At 48.9% G+C, this 22,048-nt stretch overlaps 3 protein-coding genes across 8 annotated transcripts; 1 reads left to right on the top strand and 2 right to left on the bottom strand.

Annotated features, from left to right (window-relative positions):
• Positions 1-14: 14 nt before the first annotated feature.
• SLC16A13 (solute carrier family 16 member 13) lies at positions 15-4,523 on the top strand. The gene is made up of 4 exons (XM_055576738.1): positions 15-557; positions 707-850; positions 1,490-2,227; positions 2,906-4,523. The coding sequence occupies exons 1-4, from the start codon at positions 359-361 to the stop codon at positions 3,103-3,105; spliced, it is 1,281 nt and encodes a 426-aa protein (XP_055432713.1). The 5' UTR covers positions 15-358; the 3' UTR covers positions 3,106-4,523.
• SLC16A11 (solute carrier family 16 member 11) lies at positions 4,068-7,702 on the bottom strand. Of its 5 annotated transcripts, none has more exons than XM_055576731.1 (5): positions 6,288-7,702; positions 5,816-6,041; positions 5,369-5,512; positions 4,436-5,203; positions 4,068-4,341 (listed from the first exon to the last, which is right to left on the bottom strand). In XM_055576731.1, the coding sequence occupies exons 2-5, from the start codon at positions 6,033-6,035 to the stop codon at positions 4,112-4,114; spliced, it is 1,362 nt and encodes a 453-aa protein (XP_055432706.1). In that variant the 5' UTR covers positions 6,036-6,041; positions 6,288-7,702; the 3' UTR covers positions 4,068-4,111. The 5 variants fall into 5 exon arrangements, with proteins under 5 accessions (XP_055432706.1, XP_055432707.1, XP_055432708.1 ...); XM_055576732.1 differs by having other exon boundaries at positions 6,293-7,702; XM_055576733.1 differs by having other exon boundaries at positions 6,638-7,702.
• Positions 7,703-11,829: 4,127 nt separating this feature from the next.
• On the bottom strand, positions 11,830-15,693 carry LOC129649381 (C-type lectin domain family 10 member A-like). 2 transcript variants are annotated; one of them, XM_055576739.1, is made up of 10 exons: positions 15,577-15,693; positions 14,541-14,730; positions 13,824-13,937; positions 13,425-13,520; positions 13,264-13,335; positions 13,086-13,157; positions 12,823-12,909; positions 12,578-12,732; positions 12,236-12,342; positions 11,830-12,079 (listed from the first exon to the last, which is right to left on the bottom strand). In XM_055576739.1, the coding sequence occupies exons 2-10, from the start codon at positions 14,605-14,607 to the stop codon at positions 11,923-11,925; spliced, it is 927 nt and encodes a 308-aa protein (XP_055432714.1). In that variant the 5' UTR covers positions 14,608-14,730; positions 15,577-15,693; the 3' UTR covers positions 11,830-11,922. The 2 variants fall into 2 exon arrangements, with proteins under 2 accessions (XP_055432714.1, XP_055432715.1); XM_055576740.1 differs by lacking the exon at positions 13,824-13,937.
• Positions 15,694-22,048: the final 6,355 nt, after the last annotated feature.

Here is a 22,048-nt window from a genome sequence, read left to right as displayed (position 1 = left end):
ATAAGCCACCTGGAGACCGGCGCACCTCAGGGGTGGGGCCCAGTTCAGGCCCCTCCCTCGTCTGTCCCGCCCAGGCCTCGACTCCAGATTTGAAGCCACCGGAGCCACGCCCCCCGGCGCTGAACGTCGGGGCCAGCGCGGGCCTGGTCTCCCCATTATAATCGCCCCCAATAGGGGAGAAGCGCAGGCGTCTCACGCAGCCTCTCTGCAGCTTTCAAGCCCTCGTTGGTACTTTCCTCTCTGCCACCCTCGCCTCTCCCGCGCGGCCCCGAGCTGTCCGGCCGGGTGGGTGGGCAGAGGTGGAACGACCCGAGCTCCGCTCCGGAAGGGGCTTAGAGGCAGCACTGTTAACACCCAGATGGCTTATAGGGCCGAGCCCCCCGACGGGGGCTGGGGATGGATGGTGGTGCTCTCAGCGTTCTTCCAGTCGGCGCTGGTGTTCGGGGTGCTCCGTTCCTTCGGCGTCTTCTTTGTGGAATTTGTGGCGGCGTTTGAAGAGCCGGCCGCGCGAGTCTCCTGGATCGCCTCCATAGGAATCGCGGTGCAGCAGTTTGGGAGTGAGTGCTGCGCCTGGGTCCGGAGTCCTGTGTCCCTCGACCCTCGGAAGGGAGTGGGGGTTGCGGGGACAGTAAAGGACATGGGGAGGGGGAGCGGTGCGGGAGAAGGACGCCTGAGATCTTCTCGCAGAACTCTTGCTCTTCTCCAGGTCCAGTGGGCAGTGCGCTGAGCACCAAGTTCGGTCCCAGGCCTGTGGTGATGACCGGGGGTATCCTGGCTGCACTGGGGATGCTGCTTGCCTCCTTTGCTACCTCCTTAACCCACCTGTACCTGAGTATTGGGTTGCTCTCAGGTGAGACCCTGAGCAGGGCCGGTGAGTCAAAACCTGAGTCTTTTTGGCCTCAGGACTTTTACCTTCTTCCTGCTCCTTCCGAAGGACTTAGGGGAAACTCTCAGAGAAAGTTTTAGCTAGCACCTCTGCCTGGAAGGGTATTCTTAACAGAGGTAACTAAAGTGATAAACAGGTTAGGGGAAATCAGGAAATTCAAAGATGCAAGGCAAGAACTAGTGGAATTGGAATGTAAAAGGAAGAATTACTGTAAAGTTGTATAAGATACTGTGGCTGTGAAATAAACATTATTATCCTATTTACATATGCGGAAAGTCTTTAAAGCTTATGCAATTTGGCAAATGAAGTTCACACAGCCAGCAATGGTACAGCCCAGGTCTAACTCCAAAGTTCTGTGGTAGTGACTTTACAAACATTGTCTCTAAGCTTCCAGAGTCTGCTAAGTTATATTACCTCCATTTTGCAGATGAGATTGAGGTCAGGAGGTTAAGGTACATAAGGTCATACAGCTAGAAAGTATGGAACCAGGGTTGTAATTTAGGCCTGTGTTCCATTTTGTTGCTGGGCAGTGTTGGGATGACTGGGTGTTCTGAGTTCCTTAAGGGGTCCTCAACTCAACCCCCATTTCTTCCTTTTTGACAGGATCTGGCTGGGCCTTGACCTTCACTCCAACCCTGGCCTGCCTGTCCCGTTACTTCTCTCGCCGGCGATCCCTGGCCACCGGGCTGGCACTGACGGGCGTGGGCCTCTCCTCCTTTGCTTTTGCCCCACTCTTCCAATGGCTGCTCAACCACTATGCCTGGCGGGGGGCCCTACTGCTGGTGTCGGCCCTCTCCCTTCACTTGGTGGCCTGCGGTGCTCTTCTCCGTCCACTCTCCCTGGCTGAGGACCCTGTTGTGGGTGGCCCTGGGGCCCAGATCACCTCCCTCCTGCATCACGGCCCCTTCCTGCATTACACCGTTGCCCTCACCCTGATCAACACTGGCTACTTCATTCCCTACGTGCACCTGGTGGCCCATCTTCGGGACCTGGGTTGGGACCCACTGCCCGCTGCCTTCCTCCTCTCAGTGGCGGCTATTTCTGACCTCGTGGGGCGTGTGGCTTCTGGGTGGCTAGGCGATGCTGTCCCAGGGCCTGTGGCAAGACTCCTGATGCTCTGGACCACCCTGACTGGGGTGATACTGGCCCTGTACCCTGTGGCTGAGGCGCCTACTGGCTTGGTGGCCCTGACTGTGGCCTATGGCTTCACATCAGGGGCCCTGACCCCAGTGGCCTTCTCCGTGCTGCCTGAACTGGTGGGGACTGGAAAGATATACTGTGGCCTGGGACTGGTACAGATGGTAGAAAGCATCGGGGGGCTACTGGGGGCTCCTCTGTCAGGTAAGGGGAATAAGATTTCCAGGTGGGCCATGGCTGCTGTGTTTTACCATGGGGGGTGCAGAGAGGAATTGACATAGTATATGTTAATACTGCCCTCTGCCATGGTAGATACACAGCCCATATGGTCAGTCACAGCAGCCTTGAAACAGGTCCGAGGGAAAGAAACTGGGGCTGTGGAAAGATTAAGAGGACCTCTGAGGCACCCTTGGCAGTGTACCTACAGCTGGGGTTTTCAGAGGATTCCGCCAGACATAGCATGCTAGTGCCTGACTTTTCCCTTGGCCCACTGGGCCCCAGGCCAGGGGCCTGAGCCATCTGGTCAAAGTTCCCCACACTTCAGAAGCCAGAACCTCCAGACCCTTAATGTTTTCCTCTAACTATTAACTGAAGGCATGGAAGGGAAAGAAAGGCACAGGTGTGGCTGATTCGATCTGTATCCCCAAATCTGGGGATGCCCTAAACTGGCTAGTTTGGCGGTCCTTTATGAAGGCAGGAAGGTAGTTGAAGTGACATTTTGAGGCCCCTTGGGAAACCAGAGTTCTCATGCTCACCCAGTCTGAACTCTTCCAAGATGATGGGTTAAGGATCATTTTCATCCCTCCACCCCAAAATGTGTCAGAGCCATCAGTTCCAGGAAACAGATCACCCATGTGTATTCTTCTTCTCTCTTGAACCTAGGCTACCTCCGGGATGTGACAGGCAACTACACAGCTTCTTTTGTGGTAGCTGGGGCCTTCCTTCTGGCAGGAAGTGGAGTTCTCATCACTTTGCCCCACTTCTTCTGCTTCTCAGCTGCTACCTCCAAGCCCCAGGATCTTGTAACAGAGGCACTGGATACCAAAGTCCCCCTGCCTGAGGAGGGGCTGGGAGTAGATTGAACTCCAAGAAGGGGCAGACAGACCCACAAAACAAGAGGTTGGTGGCTCCAGGTCTTCTCCTGCCCCATCTTGGCACCCACAGAACCACAATGCCTTAAGCATCTTGATCTGCCCCCCTTCCCCGCCCCTCAGAGCAGGCGTGGGGCTCCTGCAGTGTGTGTGCCAACCCTTTGTATTTTCTTGAGGATTCTTGTCTGTTTGCTCCCACAACCTTTTCTGAAGGATCCAAGAGTTCAGCCTGCTCCACTGAGCTGTGAATCAACTGTGGAAAATCAAAAGCCAAGATACTTATCAAATTCTTTTTACATGTGATCTCTAGTGTTGCCCTCCTTGGAAAAAAAATCTGTCTTTGGGATAAAACTGAATAAGAAAACTGGACAAAATTCAGAACCTCAGAAAGTGCTTGGGCCCATAAGCCTGAGTGGGCTGAATGGAGTCACACTGGGGAGTGGAGGGGAGGTATCCAGGACCTCTGGTGACCCAGAGCATTTAACCCTGGACTCTGCTCTCTGGACCACAGTTCCTCCCACTTGCCCATGGACTTCCCTCTTTCCTACTTTCCCCTATAACTTAGAAATTAAGAAAATGGTGTGGGATGTGGGGGAGGGGTGCTAGTTTGGAAGAGAGAGATAAAGCTAAGAGAGCAGAAGCCTGAGATGCTTGTATTTTCCTCAGACCAATAAAGGGGGACTGAAATGCAGAAAGACTTTATCTGGGAAATGAGGATGGGGCAGCTAGCACTCATGAGCACCCCGGTGCCCCCAACAAACCTGAAGCAGACAAACAGGCAGTTCCTGGAAGGTTTCCTGTTATAATGGCAAGCACTTGGGCAAAGAGAAATGGACTGACAGGACAAACACCCTTCCCGCCTGCCATGGCTTAGGGGGATCCTGTTCCCATCAACCAGCTTTTCTGGATATCTTAAGCAGAATGTTTGCAGCATAGATTGCCTAACAATTGGAGCTTGCTGGAACAACAGATAAAAAGTCTTTATTAGGGGAGGGGCTCAACAAGTGGTGTCCAGAGTGGAGTGAGGGTCTCCCGGGGAGAGCAGGGCAACCTGAGGGACCGGGAGCAGCTCCCCCATCTCAGGGGGTGGAGTGCCTGGACGTGAGGCCTGACGGCAGGAGGGCAGCGCCTTGGGCAGCCCCAAATAGACGAAGCTGCCAGAGAGGACGAAAGAGCCGCACATGAGGAAGGAGGCGGTGAAGTCTCCGGTCTCATCCCTTAGGAAGCCTGAGAGGAGAGGGAAAGGAACTTAGAGGCCTGGGTCCCCAGATGCAGGTTGGGGGTGAGGGTGGCGAGCGGATCTGCTGGCTCTGGCCCTTACCTGACAGGGGAGGGCCTAGAAGCCCCCCGAGGCTCAGCAGCATCATCACCAGACCAGTGGCCTGTACCACATTTCCGATGCCCACTAGCTCCGGGAGCACACAGAAAATCAACGGGGCGTAACTTCCGGCGCTCAGGCCGTAGACCCCAGCCGCGGCCAGCAGGGGGCCCCCCCAGCTGTCCTCGTTCCCCATCACAGGCACCAATCCCACCGCCAGCAGCCCCAGGCCTGTCAAAGCCCCGAATATCGTCAGCAACCGCGGGAGGGGCACCCAACCCTGGTCTGCCAGCCACCCGCAGAGGAGCCGAGCGCCGATATCCCCCACCGCAGCCGCCGCCACCACCAGCGCCGCCGCATACCCGCCCAGGCCCCGATCTAAAGCGTGAGGAGCCAGGTGCACGTAGGGGATGAAGTAACCGACCCCCACTAAGGCCGTGCCTAGTGTCAAAACTAGGAAGGCCCGGCGTCTGAAGAGACCGAGGCCGAGGGCAGCTAGAGGGCTTCGTGGTAGGACCAGGGGGTCGCCAGGAAGCGCCAGGGGTCGTAGCAGGGCGCCACAGGGGATGAGGTGGAGGGTGACGGCTCCGAGGAGGAGCAGGGCGCCCCGCCAGCCAAAATTATCAAGGAGGAGCTGTAAAGCGGGTGCCAGGAGCAGCGAGGAGGCCCCGTTGCCCGTGAGTGCCAGCCCCACGGCCAAGACTCGACGGCGGGAGAAGTAACGGGAGACGGTCCCCAGGGCAGGGGCGAACACCAGGGCCCAGCCGGAGCCTGCGAATGGATAGGACCGGGTAAAGACAGAAACCAGGGTTACCAGGCCCTGCCATCCTAGCTCTGTTTCTCACAGGAGGCCCCCGCCCTCTTGGCTTCCGTACCCGACAAGCTCCTATCTCCACCATCACCCCCTTAAGAACCCGGGTATCCCTCTTCCCTCACCAGCAAGGACGCCCAGGCCAAGGTAGAGGTGCAGCAGGCTGTGGGCGAAAGCCGAGAAGACGAAGCCGAGCGAGGTGAGGACGCCCCCAACCATCACGACAGGGCGCGCCCCCCAGCGGGTGCTCAGGGCACTGCCCACTGGACCTGGAAGGGGGCGGAGTCAAGGGAAGGCACGCCCCCTGGACCCCCAAACTCGCTCCAACACTTCTCATTGGCTGTTTTCCTGGCCTAAACTTCTCCCCCGCCTTATAGCAACACCACCACCACCACCACCCCGCCCCGCTTCATCTCAAGACCCACTCAATTCTAGAATTTAGAACTCTAAATTCGACCTAGGTCTGAAGGTCGAACTCTAAAGGTCGACTTTTCTTAGGTTGTTTGGTAACCAAGTATGTCCTCTACCACTGCTCTCACGGCACTTCCCCCCACCCAGTTCCTGCCTCCCACCTCGGGGCCCCTCCTCACTGGCTGCCTGCTGCACTGCCAGGGCTAGGGCGCTGACCCACGCCGTCTCCTGAGCGTTTCGGTCAAAATACTCCGCGAAGTCAGGGAAGGCGAGGCCCAGGGAGCGTAACACCCCGTAGGAGAGTCCATTCACCGCGAACCCTGCGGCCGCCACCACCCAGCCCCAGCCCCCGTCCGGGGGTCCGGTTGGCTTGGGGGTCATCGTCTCCTGGGGAAGGGGGAACATCTATCAGAGAAGTCGCCACATCTGTGTCTCCTTTAGGGACCTTAGCATACCTGAGATCCAGCCCTGAGCACGACAGGACGGAGGCGGGGGGCGGGGGGCGGAGGTGGGGTGGGGGCGGTGTTCGGGCCTAGGGCTAGAACTCCAGGTCTGCGCCGTACAAGAGCAGGATAACAGCCAGATCCCCCAATTCTGAGACTCCCCCTCCCACAGACACCAGGTTCCCCTTACCCGACCTTTCCGGGCGGTCCGGGGGAGGGGAAGGGCGAAGAAAGGCTTGGCCCGGTTTTCTCCCCGCTTCCCCGGAGGGCGGGGCCTTAGAGGGGAGGAAATGCAGAGATGGAGCCCAACTTGGACCTGCTCTCAAGGTAAACAGAGCGCGCCACAGGGCGCCTGAGCCACCTGGGACGCGCGGGGTGGGGCCGGGGGTTGGGGGGGGAGGTAGTGTCCAGGGCCGGGGCGAGCTGAGACAGCCAATCCACCGAGCCGAGTCCCACGGGGATTGAATTATCCATTTACACCCCCAATCCCAAGGAAGGGAGGGGCGAGGAATGAACACCTCCCCGCCCATGCCCACGCACCTGCAGCTGGCTGCGCACCCGGGAGATGCATGGATTGCAATCGCCAGCCTCCCCAACGTTGGTAGGCAACGCACGGAAATAGGGGTGGTCCTCCCAAAGCCTGAGGGGATGAGTAGCTCCAACGTTCTCAGGCAATGTTGCTGGAGAACCTGGTAAACCTCAGGTGTTAAATCACAGACCTCCATGCAGTGCATGTTGCGTGCTCAACGACAATAAGCCCTCCAGGACAGAGCGAAAGGAAAAGGACTTCCTTGTGATGGGCCAGGGACATATACACGTCATGTTGCATCTTCACAATCACCCTGTGAAAAGGTGTTCCCCCCATTTTACAGATGAAGTCACTGACACAGAGAGGTTATGTGATTTGCCCAAATCGCCAAACTTAAAAAAAGAAAAGAAAAGAAAAATATTTGAGTTTGGATCTGTCCAACTGTGGAACCATCCAAGAACAGACCTACTACTGAAATAGACTCTGCCACCACGGAGGGAAACGGCCTGTAGACAATTTGATGCCAAACTGACCTGGAAATGGTAGATTGATTCTGTGCTAAGGGCTTCTGGGACTAGAAAGGATTCTTGAGATCAGAATCCCTGAAGATTTAGATGGGAATTTTAAAAACAAAGTAAGAAATCCGAAAATTGAACCCAGGTATTGATTTCTTGGAGAAACTTTCCTTTTTACATTAAGGTTGATTTACTTTGAATCAAGGGATGTGGTCTCTCGTTTAATTATTAAACAACATCAGAGAAAAGCTGGCAGTTTGCATTAGTTTGGCCAACAGCCACATGGTGGCAGTGTTTCCTAATTGTTGAGAAACTCTCGGCAAATAAAGAAAAACAATTAGTGAAACTGTAAACCTGACAACACAATATGGTCTTCGAGGGCTCTCTATTGCCTATAAGAGGAAACAAAACAAAATTCTTTACTTTGAATAAAAGCCTTTCCCAATCAGAGGTAGACCCAGAGTATCTTTCCATCCCTGCCCCCCTCCCCTCTTTTCTACACTCTTCCATCAGCTATCAGCAGCTCATCTGCTCTATAGGCATTTCTAGCTTTTCAGTTTAGTTGCTCAGTCGTGTCGAACTCTTTGCGACTCCATGAATCGCAGCATGCCAGGCCTCCCTGTCCATCACCAACTCCTGGAGTTCACTCAGACTCACGTCCATCCAGTCAGTGATGCCATCCAGCCATCTCATCCTCTGTCATCCCCTTCTCCTCCTGCCCCCAATCCCTCCCAGCATCAGAGTCTTTTCCAATGAGTCAACTCATCGCATGAGGTGGCCAAAGTATTGGAGTTTCAGTTTTAGCATCATTCCTTCCAAAGAAATCCCAGGGCTGATCTCCTTCAGAATGGACTAGTTGGATCTCCTTGCAGTCCAAGGGACTCTCAAGAGTCTTCTCCAACACCACAGTTCAAAAGCATCAATTCTTCGGTGCTCAGCCTTCTTCACAGTCCAACTCTCACATCCATACATGACCATAGGAAAAACCATAGCCTTGACTAGATGGTCCTTTGTTGGCAAAGTAATGTCTCTGCTTTTGAATATGCTATCTAGGTTGGTCATAACCTTCCTTCCAAGGAGTAAGTGTCTTTTGATTTCATGGCTGCAATCACCATCTGCAGTGATTTTGGAGCCCAAAAAAAGAAAGTCTGACACTGTTTCCACTGTTTCCCCATCTATTATTTCCCATGAAGTGATGGGACTGGATGCCATGATCTTCGTTTTCTGAATGTTGAGCTTTAAGCCAACTTTTTCACTCTCCACTTTCACTTTCATCAAGAGGCTTTTTCTCACTTCTAAATTTTTTAATATGTCATGCTTTGTGCTTGAAATGTCCTGGAGTGGATACAGGAGCCTTGCCATGTACCACCCTAGGAAAGTGGTGTCATCAGTTTCCCTAGTCTGGGGTGCTATTGTGAAAGGCACCTGGAAGGCAGAACCAGCCTATCCTCAGGCACCAGGGAGGGCAGGGACCCCACTTCCAGCAATGGCCAGTGAGGACCCTGCTTAAAGCCGAATGAGGCCAAGTGAAACAAAGCACTCCCTCCCCATGGTGAAGTAGAAATGCAGGGGGGTGAAAGAGGAGCCTGGGTCCTTAGGGCCTGGGAGTTGTACAAAGTGATGCTGAGCACCTTTACAAGATACTTATGAACCCACACCACTATTAATGCCTGGAGAATCCCACAGACAGAGGAACCTGGCAGGCTACAGTCCATGGCGTTGAAAAGCGTCAGACGCAATGAATGACTGAGCGCGCACACATGTTTTACTGTGTAAGAATTACATCTCAATAAAGCTGATTTTTAAGGTTAAAAAAAAATCTTAGATTGGTGAGGATGTAGAGAAAAAGAAACTTAGCAAGCACTGTTGATGGAAATGTAAACTGGTATAGCCAGTATATAGAAGTGCCTCAAAAAATTAAAAATAGAACTGCCATGCTGTGCTGTGCTTAGTCTCTCAATCATGTCTGACTCTGCAACCACATGAACTGTAGCCCAGAAGGTTCTTCTGTCCATGGGGATTCTCCAGGCAAGAGTACTAGAGTGGGTTACCATGCCCTCCTCCAGGGGATCTTCCCAATCCAGGGATCAAACCCAGGTCTCCTTCATTGCAGGCAGATTCTGTACAGGCTGTCAAAGAGATATCTGCACTTATGTGTTCATTGGAGCATCATTCACAATAGTCAAGATATGGAAAGAACCTAAGTGTCTATCAATGAATGAATGGATAAAGAATAATACTCCATTAGTTTGTTGTCCAGTGGCTAAGTCTTGTTCAACTCTTTGTGACCCCATGGACTGAAGCATGTCAGGCTTCCATGTCCTTCACTGTCTCCCAGAGTTTGCTCAAAATTTTGCCCATTGAGTCCATGATGCTATCCAACCATCTCATCTTCTTTCACCCCCTTCTCCTCCTGCCCTCAATCTTTCCCAGTTTCAGGGTCTTTTCCAACAACTCAACCCATCACATCAGGTGGCCAAAGTATTAGAGCTTCAGCTTCAGTATCAGTCCTTCCAATAAATATTCAGGATTGATTTTCTTTAGGATTGACTGGTTTGATCTCCTTGTGGTCCAAGGGACTTTCAAGAGTCTTCTCCAACACCACAGTTTGAAAGTATCAGTTCTTTGGTGCTCAGCCTTCTTTATGGTCCAACTCTCACATTTGTACATGACTACTGGAAAATAGTATATATGATCTATACATCATATATACCTATATATAATATTCTACCATATAGCCAATATATATTGTGCGTGCTGAGTAGCTTCAGTCATGTCTGACTCTTTGAGACCCTATGGACTGTAGCCCAACAGGCTCCTCTGTCCATGGGAATCTCCAGGCAAGAATACTGGAGTAGATTGCCATGCCCTTCTTCAAGGGATCTTCCCAACCCAGGGGTGGAACCTGCATCTCTTACGTCTCGTGCATCGGCAGGCGGGTTCTTTACCGCTAGCGTCACCCAGGAAGCCCATATCCAACATATACGTAAATGTATGCATAAAATGACAGCATATTATTCAGCCTTGTGAAAGAAGGAAACCCTGCTATTTGCAACAACATGGATGGACATCAAGAGCATTTATAACAAGTAATATAAGCCAGATAGAGAAAGACAATACACTATGGTATCACTTATCTGCAGAATCATTAAAAAAAGACAGAAAGTGGATGCCAGGGGCTGGGGGTTGGAAGGGAATAGGAAGAGGTTGGTAAAAGGGAACAAACTTTCAGTTATAAGATGAATAATGTCTGAGAATCTAATATTAAAAAAACATGGTAACCATAGTTGATAACAAGGAGATCCAACCAGTCCATTCTGAAGGAGATCAGCCCTGGGATTTCTTTGGAAGGAATGATGCTAAAGCTGAAACTCCAATACTTTGGCCACCTCATGCGAAGAGTTGACTCATTGGGAAAGACTCTGATGCTGGGAGGGATTGGGGGCAGGAGGAGAAGGGGATGACAGAGGAGGAGATGGCTGGATGGCATCACTGACTCGATGGACGTGAGTCTGGGTGAACTCCGGGAGTTGGTGATGGACAGGGAGGCCTGGCGTGCTGCGATTCATGGGGTCGCAAAGAGTCGGACACGACTGAGCGACTGATCTGATCTGATCTGATAGTTGATAACACTGTATTGTATATCAACAACAATATACAATATACTTTTGGGCCCCACCAAAAGTCATCTCTACTCCTTAAGTGGTGCATTTTATTGTGTAAGGCTTACACTTGAGTAAAATTGATTTTTCAGGTTAAAAAAAAAAAACCTTAGGTTGGTGAGGATGTAGAGAAAAAGAAACACCTATGCACTCTTGGTGGGAATGTAAATTGGTACAGCCAGTATGGAAAGCATATGGAAGTTTCTCAAAAAATGAAAAATAGAACTACCATATGATCCAGTAATTCTATTTCTGGGTTTATATCCAAAGGAAATTAAAACAGGATATCAAAGAGATACCTGCACTCCTGTGTTTATTGAAGCATCGTTCACCATAATCAAGATATGGAAATAGCCTAAGTGTCTATCACTGGATGAAGGGATAAAGAATAATATAATATTCTATCATATATACATATATAATATTCTGTCATTATATATATATAATGACAGAATATTATTCAGCCTTGACAAAGGAAATCCTGCCATTTGCAACAATATGAATTGAACTAGAGGGTATTTATATCAAGTAATATAAGCCAGACAGAGAAAGACAGTACTGCATGATATCACTTATCTGCAGAATCATTAAAAAAAAAAAGTCAGGAAAAAAAATAGAAAGTGCAAAAGTCGTTGCCAGTGGCTGGAGGTTGAGGGGAATAGGAAGAGTTTGGTAAAAGGGAACAAGCTTTCAGCTATAAGATAAAAGTCTTATAGCTGAGAATCTAACATAAAACATGGTGACCATAGTTGATAGCACTATTTTATAATTGAAATTTGCTAAGAGAGTAGAACTTAAGTGTTCTCACCTAGGAAAAATAATAAACATGAGGTTATGGATATGTTCATTAACTAGATGTGAGAATCCTCTCACAAAGTATACATGTATCAAATCCTGACATTTAAATATCTTACAATTTCATATGTCAATTATACCTCAATAAAGTAGAAGTTTTTTAAAAATACCTTAGGAACTCTAGATAGTCTTTTCAAAGTTAAGGGGAAAAAAAGAACCTCAAATCAATGGCAGTGCTCTAATCTCCCAGGGTTTATTGCTCTCCTACAAGGAGAAGGGTCCTCCTTCCCCACCCTGCCATTTCCTAGGTAGGGGGCCACTCTCTTAGTTGCCTTGGCTCAGTCCAGCCTCGCAGATCCAGTAGTTGAGTCTTTGGCAGGCATCGTCATTCCACTCGCCATCAGGGTAGAAATGGGCACAGTCCTCACCCCCACCCAGCCCATGCCCATGAAAGTCATCCGGTTGGCCTGGCTTCCAATTCCTGGTTGGGGGGGAGGGGAGGTTGGTGTGAGAGGAAAACAGCCAGCTAGGAAGAACAGATGGAACAGAATCCAGGTTGGGGAGAAGGGGCTGTGGGCCAGACCCTGGAGGAGCAGAGTTGAAGGAGGAAGAAGGTACAGAAAGCCAAGGCACTCACTTGATGTTGGTCTCATAGTCCGACCCATCCACCCATTTCCAGACTCCATCCAGATCACTGAGGCCCATCCAGGTGAAGTAAGGACGTAGGTTGGCCTGGATAAAATCCTGGGACAACAGAAGGGCAGTGGTGACTTCCCCCCGCCGCCCCCAGGCCAGCTCCTTGGACTAGCAGTTCTGAACTTCATGGGTTCATTAAAGCCATGGAGGAAATTCAGGGTGTTGATCCCAATGCTGGAACCAGTGGAACCTCTGAGGATCTGGCTCAGATTGCAGTGGTTATTAAAACTCCCCAAGTGATGCCAATGAGACCAGTCCTGGGACCTGAGCTTGAGGGGCTCACCTGTTCGTCTCTGGAGTTGATGACGACCAGCTGGGCATTCTTCAGTTGGCAGTCCTTCTCAGCTTCTGGCCAGGGCTTCCGCAAGGAAGAGAACCAGTAGCAGTGGCCTTCATGTTCCAGCCAGTTGGCAGGACAGCAGGCTGTGTTTTGAGAGCCTAAGGGGCCGGGGTTGGGGGAGTGGCTGAGATGCTGCCCAGGGGATGTGGGCAGGAACTGGCTCCAGGCATGCCCCACACAGCTCTTACCATTGCTCTTGAGAGCATCCATCTTGCATGTCAGGGAGTTCAGGTTCTTGACCAGCTGCTGGACTCGAAGGAGCATTTCAGAATCACCTTCAGGATGAAGCATTTCAGGATGCACACAGATGGGCAGTGGGTATAGTGCCCTGGGTGTGGCTTCTGCTCCAAGAGTCCCTGGAGACTGGGGGTCCATGCCCAGGACCCAGCCTAGGAACCCCCTTGCCCTCCCACACACCTCATGCCTAGGTAGAAGGCAGTAGGGGCCTGACCTGCTTTGAGTTCTTCCAGTTGCTTCTCCAGCCTGTTCTCCAGAGAAAGCACCTTGTCATTCAAGCTATGGGCTGGAGGGGAGGGCACTCAGCACCCTGTGACTGCTCCCATCCCCCACCCTCCAGTCTGAGAGCCCAGCCCCCACCTCTCCACACCCTCTCCCTGAGGGTCTCTTACCAGCTTGCAGTTCTTGCTTGTGACTTTCCACCTCAGCTTTCAGTGATGTTATCATTTCTTGCAAGTTGCGACCTGGAGGACTCAGGGACTCAGGAGTCAGCCTCCACCCCTGCTCCACCCCACCCCACCTCAGTCCAGAGCCCCTTTCATGCCAGGCTCACCCTGGGAGTTCAGTGCCTGGACCTCGGCCATACTGTTTGAAGTGAAGTTACTGAAACTTGTTCTCAGGGTCTGCAGGTCACTCTGAAACTTGAAATCTGATCAGGAGGATGGGACAATCAGTGCTAAGGGTTATCAGGCCCTCTCTGTGCCAACATTGGGCCCCTAACATGCATCATCTCGTGGGTCCCTTCAGTGACCCCACCCAAAAGGACAGGCCCTATTTTTATCTGATACTGCAAGTGAGGCAATTAAGGCTCAGAGAGAGGACATAATTTGACAACATTCCCCAGCTGACAAGTGACAGAATCAGCAGTCATTCTCATCCAATCACTCTTGCATTCAGCATCCCCACCACACCTCGTTATTTCTCTCTTCCTTGCCCACCATGTGCCACTCACTTTGGTATCCCATCACACAGATGCTGGCCAGCAGGAGGCTGAGGGCCAGGGAGAGCAGGAGGAGGCAAGGGCTGGAGAGGAGCCGCTTCAGAAAGTTCTGGGAAGAAAACAGCGCTGCAGGAGGAGAGGGTGTCAGGAGGAGGGGGTCCAGGTGGTGGGACAGACGGGGCCGAGGATGGGGCCACAGGGACCTCTCAGGAGGAGGCCGGTGCAGCTCATGCTGGTGGGAGGCTGGATGAGAACTGTGGGGCCAGGGGTGTCCAGGTCTCTGACTCCTCATGGACCAGCCCAAGTGCTCAGATACAGGGGCCCCTCACATGCTTGGGGACACGTGTACACAAAGACACACAGACAGAGGACCATCACGATGTGTAAGGTCCTCTCATCAGAGTTGGGGAGGTAGAAGGAGGACCCAGAGAGAGCGAGGGGCAGCCCACACTCCAAACCCACAAGGCAAGCTCACACTCAAGGGTGAAAACACATTAGAAAGACAGTTTACGCTCTTGCTCTTCCTCAGCGCATAGGAAGTCAGGCCCACTATGGATCTTGAATTCTCTTCATACTGGGTCCCCCGGAGGCTGGGCCCTGACCCCCTTCAGAGTCGGGGACCCCACCAGGACACATGGTAGAGGTGCAGACATGACACACTTGACAGCAGAAAGCCTTCTAAACATATTAAGAAGAGGTTTAGCAAAGACTGTTTCCCCTTTCCCTTACCTTCTGTAAACCTCTGGCTTTTTTTCTCACTCTCCAAGTACTGAAGGTCTTCGTACTTCACTGACATGTTTGGACCAACACGGTCTCTGAGACTGTTGGAGCAGAAGTGGAGGCCGAGCCAGTAGGCAGGCTGGGGCAGGAGCTGGATTAAAGGGGGAACGCGGGGACCAGGAAGGAGCTGCAGGCAGGGCTGGAGATGAGAGAAGAGTGAGATTTGAAAAGGAACCCATGGTGAAGGCTGGGAATGGGGATGGGCTTGGGTTTGCAGCTGAGGTGAGAGGTGGGGTCAGGGATGAGGTTTGAGCTAGGGTCAGGTTGAGTTTGGAATGACGGTGGAGGTGAAGTTGGAGCTAAATGCATTGCTAGGAATGGGTCTGATGTTGGGGCTGGAATCGAGGTTGCATCTCCTACTAGGATCAGTACTCATGCTGGGGTCAATACTGGGATCAGTACTCATGTTGAAGCTATGAATGGAGATGGACCTAGACTTGGTGCTGAAGTTGAAAACAGGACAGAGTTGAGGTTCAAGCTTTGGGGGGTGAGGGAGCGGGGCAGGCTGGTGTTAAGAGTCAAGTTAACTTGGGAATTCTCTGGCAGTCCAGTGGTTAAGGCTCCATGCTTCCACTTCACAGGGCAGGAGTTTCATCCCTAGTTCCTAGGATCCTGTGTGCCCTCCCGGGCTGCCCCCAAGTTTTTTTTTAAATGATGTAAGAACTCTGGGGGTGAAGCTGCCACTGGGGTTGGTATGGGGTTTGAGATGTGGCTGGAGTAGGGACTGAAGATAGGGCTAGAACCGGGCTAGGGAAGGGGTTGACTGTGAGCATCAGTTTGTGACCAAGGTTATAGCTGCCCTAATTTAATCCAAATCCAATGAAGGGAATAGAGTCGAAAATCTCCACTGAGTCATTAAATCCCCAACCTGCCCCCTTATGTATCTTACCATTCAGTTCCACCAAAGACCCATGGTCCCTCCTCCCTGCTTTCTCTGACATCCTCCCTGGCCTTTTAGCCTCACATGCATCCCCAGCCCCCTTACCTGTGAGAAGTCAAGAGGCTGTGATTCTTGAGTTCTTTGTGCAGAAATGACCAGAGTTGGAAAAAACTAAATCCCGGACAGTTGGGATGGGGGTGGCCAATGGAAGAGTCACCTAACTGAGTGGAGACCTACTGGTCTTTGTGTCTGAACGACCAAGAGTCTATAAACTGGGAAACTCCCATTTCCTCAATTTGGGGCAGTAACTAATAAGAAGGAATTGAAATCAAAACTCAGGCAGAGGTGGCGTGTGTGGGGCAGCTGGACTTTTTAACTTCCTGTGACTTCCTTAATTTTACTATTTATCAGTGGAACTGGATCAGAAGGAACCAGAGTTCCAGTGTTGCTTTTCCTCTGTCCCACACCTCCTTTCACTTCCTTCATGTGAACATCTCAGAATTGTTGATGTCTCCATCATTGCAAACCCAGGTCCAGAGGAGCCCTTTGCTCTGCTCTTGCTCAATCCTGACCCAGGGCCCCTGGCATCTTCCTCTGGGGCCTCAGCCAGCAAGCTCCCTGAGTTCTGCCCAGCTCTCCTTGTTATCAAGTCCAAGTTTGCTCTGATCACTAAACGACAGGGACAAGGTGTTGAGGCAAGGAAAAAGACTTTATTCAGAAAGCAGGCACTGGACTGCCAGAAGATGGCAGAATAATGTCTCAAAATAACCATCTTCTTTTATAGAACAGAGATGGGGTCAGGAAAGGGGTGAGGAAACAAAGTAAAAAGGCCATTAGTCTTGCAAATATCTCCTAGAATGGCAAACCTCAGGCAGGGAGGTGTTGATTTCTTCCTTCCTTCCATCCACAGGTGGACAGGGTCCTGAACACTTAATAGTCAGGCAGAGGGGCAGATGCTCTGAGGCAGGTCTTTATGTATGATTATAATAACAAAATCCAACTCAGAGAAACAGTTCCAACATGGAGTGAGAATTGGCTTTTCCCTGGCACATCCTCATTTCATTTGAATGGAGGGAAGAGGTGGCGGAGAATAGGATCTCCTGGCTGGAATGGGAAGGGAGGATCCAGAAGAAAGAATAGAATTTATTGAGCATCAAATCTGTGATGAGGATTGTGCCTGACATTTGCATTAACCATTCAATTCCCACAAGATTGTTGGGAGGAATTTCGGATGAAGAACTTAGGCTCAGAACCATCCTGTGACTTGCCCAAGATCACTCGCCTGGTAAGTATAAAAGCCAGAATTCCAGCCTAGGGCTGCCCCAAACCCTAGTCTGGGCTGTCTCTGAATATACTATCTTCATGAAAGGGGTTCAGTTTAATACTGTCAGCTCTCTAAATCCCTCTAAGGGGTTTTCCCTGAATTCACACATACAATCTTTTCATAGGAAAGATTCTTAGTGTCTTAAAAGGGGAAGAAGGAAAGCAAATACGTTTCAGATTCTGTTTTCTAGTTAAATGGGATTGTGCTCTGATAATTGCATTTTAAAACTCATTTAATATTGTATCAAGAATATTTGGCCACATCAGTTCATAAAATGTCCTTTATCTCTTTTTAACTTCATCTCATTTCATAAGCTGTGCCATAATTTATTGACTAAGGTTTTTCTCTTATGATAAACATTTAGGTTGTTTCCAGTTTTCTTTAGCTTTCTTGCTTTGCATTTATTCGGTGTTTGGATTTGTATGTTACAGGCTGGGTTTTTGGAATCAATGTGGAGACTGAATTTGGGGTACAGTTTAATTATTAGGGATCAGCACCTGTGAAAGGAAGGGAAAAGAAGGTGGTGGTAGAGGGAGAAGTTAAAGAGTTACAAAGACCCTACAAAGCTTTAGCACATCTGACAGGGGTTTCTAGGGGTTCAAACTACATTGGCTGTCAGAGCTGCCCATTACTGCATGGAAATGGGGCCTTTATTACCTGATCTCGCTCAGTTACCAAATACAGCTACCACAGCAGGGGTGGGACCTCAGGGGAGGTGGCTGTGTGTACAGGTTACACACTCCATGACTGGGCACCAAGTCCTTTTTGGAAGTGAGGTCTGGACGTCTTATCTTTGTGTCTACCACAGTACTGCTTTGCATTCACACATTAATTGGGGGATAATCAAATTTTTTTTTATTGAATCTTTCCCACAAAGAACATTGTATGTTTCTCCATTCATTTATCCAAGTGGTAGAGACAGAATGAAGGGACAAAATAGGTGATTAAACAGTTAATCCCACTAGGGGTTTGTAAGTAGAAAAATATGGGAGACTTCCATAAGCTAATGATTATTCGAGAAAGCAGGTTTGCTTAACAACAGAACCACGCAACAGAAGCACGGGACATGCCCCAAAACAATAAAACAATGGTTGCATAAGACCTACTTAGTGAGTGCCCAGTGAACTCAGTCAGTTAATGATCTCTAGTACATGTTCTCTGAATGTACAAAAAACAATAATTTGTAGGCCTAGCTTGACCACACAGGGACAGGGCAACTCCCCTGCTCAACCAGGAGGAGGAGCTGATGATGGAAGCATGACGTCTACTCAAGAAAGACAAAGAAGGGTTCTCCCTTCCACTACTTTCCCTTTGATTAAAAAACTGCAGCCCACTAAGTTTTCAGGGTGCAGCATTTCTCGCCTACCCACTTCTAGGCCCCTAAGTATCCTAGTCTAATAAATAGCTTATCTACCACTTTGATCTTGCTGAATTCTTCTCTGCACCAAGACATAAAGGACTACGATACTGGAGCTCTTTGGAGCCTGCCTGACACCAATTGGTTTCACAAGTATTTACCCACCCATTTAAAAATATTTATTGGGTGTTAATAAAAGAAAGTGTCATATATGGAGGTATGGGAAAGTAATTCTGGCTTTTTCATGAGCTAATTTGAATTTTATGCCAAGTTATGACAGTGTGTTTGTGAACTATCAAATACATTGTGCATTCACTTTAATTATTTACAGGGAAGAACACACTGACCAGAAGTAAAGAATGTCCATGTCAAAAATAAAGATGAAATTCTCCTTTTCCTGGGATGCCAATGCTGTTCCTCCTTTGACCATAAGAATCCCTTCCCAGGTGCCAAAGCCATGCTTACTGTGTATGTTTTGGTCTGGTTGTTTTTAAAATCTGGAAGAAACATATTTCTGAATTATTTAATGTTCTAACACAATAGAAAACTGTGCTGAAACTCCGGACCAGATAATTTCTCAGAGAAATCTGAGAAGTTGGCTTCAGGGCTATAGTCCTCAGATGGGCTCAAACAGAATTCTTTTCTATTCTTATTATGGTTTATTGATTATTTTCATCAACAGTGTCTACAATATGTCAGGCCCCCTCCTTCAGAAGAGACATCCTGCAGAAGTAAACAAACAGATAAGAAAGGACCTGGTCACAGAGCTTATATTCTAGTGGGTAGCAGATAAACAGAATAAGTGAGTAAAACACATATAATGTCACACAGTGATAAATGCTAAGGAAGACAATATAGCAAGGAGGTGGGTACAATAAGGTCAATTTTTAACAGGCTGTCAAGACTAGGATGTCAAGAACAACCTAACTGAGGGACTTCCCTGGTGGTCCAATGGTTAAGAATCCACCTTCCAAGGCAGGGAACACGGGTTCAATCCCTGGTGGGGGAACTAAGATCCCACATGCCTTGGGGGGGCAGCTAAGCCAGCAGCAACAAACCATCCCGATGCAATAAAACATAATTTTTTTTTTTCTTTCAAAAGAATAATCTTAGTGAGAAGTTTATATCCGAGCAAAAGCCCAAAGGAGGTAAGGGAGAAGTAGATGAGACTCGGCTAGGAAACCTGGAGCTCCAACTCTTCAGGGCCTGTAGGCTATTGTCACAGATTTGACTTAGAGGGGCAGGCTTTGTGGGGGTGAGAGCAGAGGAGTAAGTGAGCTGATTTACATTTTAACTGTGACAATGTGACTCTTGCGAATTTTGTGAAAAGGGACCAGAGTCGGGTGGGGAGGGGAGAGATGAGAGATAAATTAGGAGCTTGGGACAAGCATATATACACACTGCTACATAGTGGCTCAGCTGGTAAAGAATCTGCCTCCAATGTGGGAGACCTGGATTCGATCCCTGGGTTGGGAGGATCCCCTGGAGAAGGAAAAGGATACCCACTCCGATATTCTGACCTGGAGAATTCCATGGACTGTATAGACCATGGGGGTTGCAAAGAGCTGGACACAACTGAGCGACTTTCATTTTCACATATAAAATAGATAACTAAAAAGAACTTCCAGTGTCACACAGGAAACTACTCAACATTCTGTAATAACCTATATGGGTAACAAATCTGAAAAAGAATGAATATATATACAGTATATGTATGATTGAATCACTTCTCTGTATACCTGAAACTAACACAACATAAATCAACTAGACTGCAATAAAATTAAGAAAAAACTATTGTAATATCTGGGTGAGAGATGATGGTGGTTTGTGCATGGTGCTGGTGAAAAACATTTTGATTCTGAACACATTGTGAAGGTAGAATTGATGGGATTTTTTTGCTGATAAACTGTATGTGGATATCACACACACATGAAACTGTTCTCCTTCTATGCCTCTAAATAAATGAAACTTTGAGCATTTTCCATAAGTTGCTAACTCTCTAGGAAAAACAATTTTCCCCCTGGCTATGCAATGCTGATGTCTTAAGATCTGTCATGACATTTTGTGAATAGGATAATCATTGAGAGAAGTTCTGTTCTGCCATCAGGAGCAGACTGATAAAAATTTGCTAAATCTGGTAATTGTGCAGAATTTTTCTTTGGATATGTGGTGTGATTTACTTGATAAAATTGTCCTACCAAAGTCTGATTCCCTTACAATTTTTTTTTTTTTTTTTAGTTTCAGCACAGCAGTTTAATTTACTGCTCATTCCTTGAGTAAGTAAATGAGTAATTTACTTACTCATTCCTTGTAAATATATTTATTATCCACATTGCTATTTAATTTTTCTCAAAAACTGTTACACAGAGGCTTGTATTGTTTACATATCAATCATGACACAGGTCTGAAACAGACACTTGTCTCTGTCCTCCTGGGAACCCACACATAAAAGAATCAACAAATGAGAACTTAGTCAAATATGCTGTTGAAACTGTTTACCTCAGACTGGGACTCAAACCCAGCCAAAACCCAGTCTGGGACTCAAACCCACGTGGCTGGGACTCAAGCCCAGCCAAAACTCTGCTTGAGACTTGAACCCATATGGCTGGACTCAAACATAGCCAAAATCCACGGTACCTGGTTTCAGGACCTAATGAAGCTTGGGTTCTTGATGTCTCACCATAGAAAGAATTCAGTGAGAGACAAAGTGATAGGTAATAAGTGGATTTATTCAGATACAGAGAGAAGCACACTCCACAGAGTGCGGGCCATCCCAGAGGGCGAGTGCGGTGAGGAAATGCAGCATGGTTAGTTTTTATAGGCTGGGTAATTTCATATGCTAATGAGCCAATCCTAGATCAGATCAGATCAGATCAGTCGCTCAGTCGTGTCCGACTCTTTGCGACCCCATGAATCGCAGCACGCCAGGCCTCCCTGTCCATCACCAACTCCCGGAGTTCACCCAGACTCACGTCCATCGAGTCAGTGATGCCATCCAGCCATCTCATCCTCTGTCATCCCCTTCTCCCCTTGCCCCCAATCCCTCCCAGCATCAGAGTCTTTTCCAATGAGTCAGCTCTTCACATGAGGTGGCCAAAGTACTGGAGTTTCAGCTTTAGCATCATTCCTTCCAAAGAAATCCCAGGGATGATCTCCTTCAGAACGGACTGGTTGGATCTCCTTGCAGTCCAAGGGACTCTCAAGAGTCTTCTCCAACACCACAGTTCAAAAGCATCAATTCTTCGGCACTCAGCCTTCTTCACAGTCCAACTCTCACATCCATACATGACCACAGGAAAAACCATAGCCTTGACTAGACGAACCTTTGTTGGGAAAGTAATGTCTCTGCTTTTGAATATGCTATCTAGGTTGGTCATAACTTTCCTTCCAAGGAGTAAGCGTCTTTTAATTTCATGGCTGCAATCACCATCTGCAGTGATTTTGGAGCCGAGAAAAATAAACTCTGACACTGTTTCCACTGTTTCCCCATCTATTTCCCATGAAGTGATGGGACTGGATGCCATGATCTTCATTTTCTGAATGTTGAGCTTTAAGCCAACTTTTTCACTCTCCTCTTTCACTTTCATCAAGAGGATTTTGAGTTCCTCTTCACTTTCTGCCATAATGGTGGTGTCATCTGCATATCTGAGGTTATTGAGATTTCTCCTGGCAATCTTGATTCCAGCTTGTGTTTCTTCCAGTCCAGCGTTTCTCATGATGTACTCTGCATATAAGTTAAATAAACAGGGTGACAATATACAGCCTTGAAGTACTCCTTTTCCTATTTGGAACCAGTCTGTTGTTCCATGTCCAGTTCTAACTGTTGCTTCCTGACCTGCATACAAATTTCTCAAGAGGCAGATCAGGTGGTCTGGTATTCCCATCTCTTTCAGAAT

The sequence above is a fragment of the Bubalus kerabau genome, chromosome 4 (assembly GCF_029407905.1).
Source record: "Bubalus kerabau isolate K-KA32 ecotype Philippines breed swamp buffalo chromosome 4, PCC_UOA_SB_1v2, whole genome shotgun sequence".
NCBI lineage: Eukaryota > Metazoa > Chordata > Mammalia > Artiodactyla > Bovidae > Bubalus > Bubalus kerabau.
This window is presented reverse-complemented; position numbering and strand designations above follow the sequence as displayed.

What these genes read in the sequence shown, in the direction of transcription:
- SLC16A13 (XM_055576738.1), top strand. Translation starts at nt 359, where the DNA reads ATGGCTTATAGGGCCGAGCCCCCCGACGGGGGCTGGGGATGGATGGTG. An exon ending in GAGTATTGGGTTGCTCTCAG is followed by an intron (nt 851 to 1,489) that starts GTGAGACCCTGA and finishes CCTTTTTGACAG; the next exon opens with GATCTGGCTGGGCCTTGACC. An exon ending in ACTGGGGGCTCCTCTGTCAG is followed by an intron (nt 2,228 to 2,905) that starts GTAAGGGGAATA and finishes TCTTGAACCTAG; the next exon opens with GCTACCTCCGGGATGTGACA.
- SLC16A11 (XM_055576731.1), bottom strand. Translation starts at nt 6,035, where the DNA reads ATGACCCCCAAGCCAACCGGACCCCCGGACGGGGGCTGGGGCTGGGTG. An exon ending in TGGCCTGGGCGTCCTTGCTG is followed by an intron (nt 5,204 to 5,368) that starts GTGAGGGAAGAG and finishes ATCCATTCGCAG; the next exon opens with GCTCCGGCTGGGCCCTGGTG. An exon ending in TCTAGGCCCTCCCCTGTCAG is followed by an intron (nt 4,342 to 4,435) that starts GTAAGGGCCAGA and finishes CTCTCCTCTCAG; the next exon opens with GCTTCCTAAGGGATGAGACC.
- LOC129649381 (XM_055576739.1), bottom strand. Translation starts at nt 14,607, where the DNA reads ATGTCAGTGAAGTACGAAGACCTTCAGTACTTGGAGAGTGAGAAAAAA. An exon ending in GGATGCTCTCAAGAGCAATG is followed by an intron (nt 12,733 to 12,822) that starts GTAAGAGCTGTG and finishes CCGGCCCCTTAG; the next exon opens with GCTCTCAAAACACAGCCTGC. An exon ending in GACTATGAGACCAACATCAA is followed by an intron (nt 12,080 to 12,235) that starts GTGAGTGCCTTG and finishes CCCCCCAACCAG; the next exon opens with GAATTGGAAGCCAGGCCAAC.